Raw genomic sequence first — 6,626 nt, 5'->3', positions numbered from 1 at the left:
AAAATCATGTTTAATTTTTAATAAAATTAACTAATAATTAATAATTATTTTATATTTATATTTATTAATATTCGTAATAGTTAAATTTTATTAATATTTATTTATAATTAGTAGTAATAAATAATAATTAATATTATCGAGAGATATAATTGGAAAAAGTGACAAAATGCTATTCCAAGTAGTGTTTCAATAAGCTAGTTTAGAGCACGCGTTGAAACATATCATGGTTTCACAATAACTCATAAGGCTTGAAACTTGTTATTGCTATCACGTCAGTATCTCAAGCCATTTAGAACTTTGTATATGAGTTTGTATCGTCCCTCTTTATCCAAAAATCATGTACAACTACATCTTTATTTTGGTGAAGAAAGAAAATAAAAATAAATTTAAATAAAACAACTAAATGTATTCATATTCGGGTTTTTTACTTTCACAACGTTTTGTTGTGAAGTTTCAAATGTAAAAAAGTGGTTTCACGAAAACAGGTCGGTCTCACGTCCAAGTCTATACATACACACACACACACACATATATATATATATATATATATAGTTTATGGTGGAGGTTCAAACGAGAACATCTTCATTTTACGAGAACGCGAGAACACCCTTATCACATGTGATAATACGCGTGAGGGGACCTGGTGGTATACGGAAGACGTGTTCTACGATTTAGGCATCACCAAAGGTTGTTTGAGTCTATGATTTAGCATCACATTTGATGGTCTTGATGGATTATAATATCATATCAACAACACCCTTATCACATGTGATAATACATATGAGGGGGCTCAGTGGTGTAAGGGCGACTTGGCCCGCAACCAAGATCGCACCGAAAATCACCCGCGTCTCTGATTTAGTATCATATGTGTCATTTGTGATGTAATAATAACATCACATGTGATTGTCTATAGTAAATATATGTTCTCACGTTTTCGTAAAATGAAGGTGTTCTTTGTTTGAACCCTTCCTTATTATTTACTTTACCAAATAACGAACTTACAAGTATCCTATAACTTCATTACCATTTTTATACACCAAGTTTTTTTTGTAACAAGTTACATGCTTATGAAACAATTAAAATAAAGCTAGCTTTTAAAATAAAACATTAAAAGTTATTCTATTAGTTTTCTTTTTATATGACATTAATTTTATAACTATGTTATAAAGTAGAGTTGCATGAAAATATCCATGTTCGGCTTGAATTAAAAAGCTTGGGCCTAGTGAGCTCAAATCCAGTCCAAGTTAGGCCTCAAGGCCCGATTGGGCCAAAATTTTGGGAGCGGGTCCGGGCTTAAGTCGGGTCCCAAAAGAATGGCCTGAAAAAGTCTAAAATGGCACAATTAAGCTAGAAAAAGCCTCATCGAGCCTTTTTTTTAAACCCCAAAGCCCGGCCTAGCTATGACCTGGTCCAAAAAAGAACGGCATGAAAAGGGTCGCTTAAGCTTGAAAAATGCTTTTTTTTCAACCCCGAAGTCTGTGTCGAGTCAGACCTTTCTCTTTACTTACTGAAAATGGGTTTGAAAGGCTTGTGGATTATAAGTATAAAATTACGGTTTTATAAGAATAGAATTTATTAGATCGTTGAATCATAATATCTTCTTTTTCTAGTTGGGGAGACTTGGGATCATGTGAGATCAAGGGTTTTTTACGTAAGACCCTTAAGACCAATTCTCAACCGTTGGATTAAATCTACAATCTGAACATTCATAATCACAAAATTGCCGCAAGATTTCTCAATAATCACAAAATTGTCACCGTGCAACTTTAGATCATTAAATCATTAGCTGTAACTTTAGATCATTAAATCATTAGCTTATAAAGTTGATCAATGAACATAAATTGATCTTACAGGTCTCACGAAAAACCTTTGATCTCACGTGAACCCAATCCAGTTAGGATTTATAAGTAAAATGTTACTTAAAATAAAAAATTGAACAGTCAACAAACAGAAAACGTTTGATCCCCATTTTTCGTCTCAATCTTGCTTTGTAAACCCTAAAATCTTTTCTCAAATGCTCATCGTGCATGGCCATGCACATTGTGTGATTTAACCATAAACCTTTGAATATTGAAGAGATCAGCGATAAAGATCATGAACGTCCTCATCGGAACGACGACAACAACGTTAAACGACGAACCAAAACAACCGTTGTTAGAAGAAAAACCGACGAAAACCGTGGCACTTCGAAAAGCATTCAAGCTCACCGCTCATCTAGCCAACCTTCTTCCGACCGGCTCCGTTCTCGTGTTCCAGATCCTCTCCCCGATTTTCACCCACGAAGGCAAATGTCGGACCCAAGTTAGCCGGACTTTAACGTCGACCCTCCTCTCTCTTTGTGCAATCTCTTGCTTTTTCCTGTGCTTTACTGACAGCTTTCGCGATAGCGCTGGAAAGGTTCGTTATGGGATGGCGACCTTCTCGGGTTTATGGGTTATCGACGGGTTGGCTAAGGTTCCACCTGAGAAGGTTTGCGAGTATAAGGTGAAGGTTATTGATGTATTTCATGGGGTGTTATCGGTGACAGTTTTTGTGGTGATCGCCATTTTTGACAAGAATGTTGTCAACTGTTTCTATCCAGAACCATCGGAGGAGATGGCGGAGCTTCTGTGGATGTTGCCGATAGGTGTCGGAGTGTTATGCAGTCTCTTGTTTGCTGCATTTCCTACAACTCGACATGGGATCGGCTTTCCACTCTCCAAGAAGTAGAATTCATTGGGTTGGTTTGTTCGGTTCATTTGTATTTCAGATATGAACTGCATGTCAATTATTTAGGTGATTGCATAGGCTAAAACACTACAAAAGAAGAGGGTTTATAGACGAAAAAATTCGTCGGTAATTCACAGATGATGATTAATTCGTCGGTGATCTGTCGGTGATCTGTCGGTGATCCGTGGATGATCCGTCGGAAATAACAAGCAAGAAAATTTGTCTGTAAAGGCTCTTTTGTTTTGCTGTAGTGAAAAGGTGTATTTACCATATATTTGCAGGTTATGTCTTTAATTAAGAGTAGACTACAATTTTGATCCTATGGTTTACACTAAACCACTAACAAAGTTTTTCAATAATTACAATAATTGCAAGGGTTTATATATGAATCAGTTAAATAGTTTACATGTGAACTAATTAATCGTTCACATATGAACATATAGTTTATATTTGTATCAGATGGGTTCACATATAAATTTGTAGGTCGCCTATTCGTAAAAATTATGAAACTACCCTTCTATCTTCTGTATATCCATGCGATGAATTATCATGTGTTTCACGGTCAAAGCTGCAAATATTGACCAGATGAGAAGCTATGATCATTTTTACTTCTCAAATTAACCCCTCTCTCTCTCTCTCTCTCTCTCTCTATATATATATATATACAAAGAAATTAAATCAAATCATGAGAACCACAAATATGTTATAAACCCGTGAGAATCAATATAATTTTTTTTTACTATGATATATTTTCATCAAATGTTGTGATTTAAAATATTATTTCACATATATTTGTTTTATAATATGATAGTTTCATATGTAATTATTTCACCATGTAAATAATTTTTAGGTGTATTTTTTATTTCACATGATAAACCCATGTTTTTCCACATGTAATCTTTTCATAAGGTGAACACAAACATATGTGAAACAATATTTTAAATCATATGTTTTGATTAAAATATTTGTGATAACCAAGTTTTCGGTTATATAAGTTCGGGGTGATTTTTGAAAGATACTGGTAAGTGGAAGAATTTAGGGGTGTTTGGGATTGCTTATAAAAGCTGTTTTTTTAACTTATTTTAGTCTGGCACCGGTGATAAGTTGTTTTCTGGTGTTTGGATAGGAAAAAAAACTGTTTATACCGGTGCCAAACTGGTAATAAGCTGTTTTTGATAAGTTATTTCTTTCTGACTTATGAAAAACTGCTTATTACCAGTTTATAATTTTAACCCTGTTTTATTTAACTCCGGTTTGATACCACACAAGTTAATAAACACTTTTACAAAAAAAAAAAAAAAAACATAAGTTGTTTTAAATAAGCAATCCCAAACACCCCCTTAAATTGTTTATGTGTTAAGTGCTTACAATAATCTTTACTCTCTAAGATTTTCATGCATGATATATTATTTTATCCCATGGGAGAGTGTGAAAATTATGGTTTTAAAATATTAACCTTGCACCGTCTTTGAGTTATTTGTGGTGATAAGATTTATCTTATCTCATTGTTTTGAAAGAGAAAGAAAGAAAGAAAAACTTCACTGTGTGTTTTCTTGTGTGAAATCCTACGTGATTCTGTAAGAAGAAATTGATTCTATGGTTTTATTTAGAAGTTGTTGTTGTGTGAATTCATCTATATATGTACTTGAAAATAAAGTGAGGTTATGTTATCAACTTTCTCTATTTGGTATTTGAAATATTGATTCTTATATGGAAAGATGATAAAACCATTTCTTGAAGTTGTTTGAGCTTGATGATGAAATTGGGTATAGGACCGTACAGTTCTTTATATATGTTTGTGTTATGAAACTGTTTTGATGTCATTATTGGCAAAAATTATGGTTTTTGTTATGATTATATCTTTTGTAGGAATGAGGGTGTCATATCAAGGATGGGTGTACATTGAGATAAATGTGGCATATCAAGTGTACATTGGGATAAGGGTGACATATCAAGGAGAGATGTATATTAGGACAAGAGTGACATATCAAGGAGATGTGTATATTGGGATAAGGGTGGCAATTGTGAAATATGGGTTTTGATCATATCTTTTGTTTTCGCATCTTTGTGATGCGATGACCTTGAGTTATCGCATATGTGTGATGCGAGGACTTGGGTTGTCGCTTCCAGTTGATGTGATAAAGACGTTATTATGATAAGGAGGAAATTGTTTATAACCAGAGAGTCTTTGAATGGATGTGCTTTTGAATTAACCATGTTTTTGGGTTGGTCTGGTTTTTGTATGGCTTCATTTCAAGTTATTTTGATAAAATGAAGGGGTGATGAAGAATCAGATCAGCTCTGGTTGGTCTTTATGTTCAACCAGAGGGCTTCTGATTGTGTTGAGTTCTAAGATCTTTTTCAAATGTTTTATCATATCTTGACCCAGAGGCTTTGCATGTGCTATGTAGAGACTCTGTATTTGGAAGTTGAGATGTATATCCGAGCTCTATATCCAAGCTATGTTCAAACTTTGTATCCGAGCTCTTAATTCCAAGGCAATTTTTATGACTAAATCCTTTGGACTAAACCATATTCAAACTTAGTTTTTATATTGGCACTTAGAGCCTAGAGTATAGTTCAACCAGAAGGGCTCTGGTTGTCTAGAGGGCTTCTGGATTGGCCATGACTTGTGTTAATTTTGCTTCGAGATGGCCATGCTTCTAAGTGGCTTTTTCTTGAACTTCTGGTTGATAAACTAAATAGGCTCTAGACATCCAAAGGACCTTTGGTTGGTCATGCATTTTTAGTTAGTCCAAAAAGTGAGAGACAAGAAGCTCTGGTTGGTAAGACCAGAGGCCCTTGTCTTCTAGAGGAGCTCTGGTTGGCTTGCCTCTGGATTCATTTTACTTATGTCAATAATCAGCAGCTCTGGTTAGTCATATGTTTTGGTTGGCCTTGTCTTTTTATAAATTATTGCTTCTAGTTAACCTTTAGAGGGCTTATTTAAGTTTGGATTTGCTCTGGTTGATAGACCAGATGAGCTCTTGGTAGTCTCACAAAGTGTGATGAGAGGAGTTGAGAATCTTGCACAAGTGTGATGCGAGGAACTGAGTGGTCTCGCTCTGTGTGATGCGAGGAATTGAGATTTTCGCACTAGTGTGATACAAAAAATTGGGTTGGTCTCATCATTATGATGTGAGGAAATTTTATGAATTCCTATATGATGCGACAAGTTTTATCATGGGATAATTTTAAAAATATTGGGTGTTTGAATGCGATGCGATACCTGAGTTATGTTATGTTGTATAATTATAAATATGATTTTATAACATGTTTTGGTGAATTTCACTATGTAGTTGCATACAAAGGGATTTCTCACTAGACCTCAAGGTCTAACCTTCATTTTGTGTTTTAAAAATGTGCATTACTAGTCGGGCACTAGCAAGGGATAAGGGAAAAAGGAAAATGTGAGATTCCTTATATGTTTACTTGGACTATGGAGGAGAGTCGTTATCTGTTGATCTTAAATATTTGTTATATATGCAAGTGTTGTACAAGAATGTTGTGGAAAAATTTGTTAACTACTTTTATAATATAGTTTCTTGTACATATTGGGACCGAATGTGTAATATTGTGTTTCTTATTATATGAGATACATGGTTATATGCAAACGTGGATCTTAGGGTGTTAAAAAAATCATGTGAAAAAAGTATTTTTAATTATATCGATTGTCACGAGTTTGCAACATATTTTTAGTCTCATTTGACTATCGTCTTTTATATATATATATAGGGAAGATCAAATGTTAACCATCATTTTTGTGTTAACTTTGAAAACCCTCTCAACCAATCAAATTCCATTATTCTTATAGGTTTATATCTTGTTCATTTTACCTTTACAAGGTATTCTAGTAAATTGAATTCATTTGTAACCCCCAAACAATTAATGGGGAGTTACAAACAATCAAATCCCAA

General features: G+C 34.2%; 1 protein-coding gene across 1 annotated transcript; it reads left to right on the top strand.

The window, feature by feature from the left end:
* The first annotated feature begins 2,094 nt into the window (after positions 1-2,094).
* Positions 2,095-2,709, top strand: LOC112525002 (protein DMP6-like). The gene has a single exon (XM_025134949.1). It carries the CDS (start codon positions 2,095-2,097, stop codon positions 2,707-2,709), a length of 615 nt encoding a protein of 204 aa, XP_024990717.1.
* The last annotated feature ends 3,917 nt before the right edge of the window (positions 2,710-6,626 follow it).

This window comes from Cynara cardunculus (genome assembly GCF_001531365.2).
Source record: "Cynara cardunculus var. scolymus isolate 2C chromosome LG 13, CcrdV1, whole genome shotgun sequence".
Classification (NCBI taxonomy): domain Eukaryota; kingdom Viridiplantae; phylum Streptophyta; class Magnoliopsida; order Asterales; family Asteraceae; genus Cynara; species Cynara cardunculus.
This window is presented reverse-complemented; position numbering and strand designations above follow the sequence as displayed.

Excerpts from the sequence above, each read along its gene's own strand:
- LOC112525002 (XM_025134949.1), top strand. The coding sequence starts at position 2,095 with ATGAACGTCCTCATCGGAACGACGACAACAACGTTAAACGACGAACCA.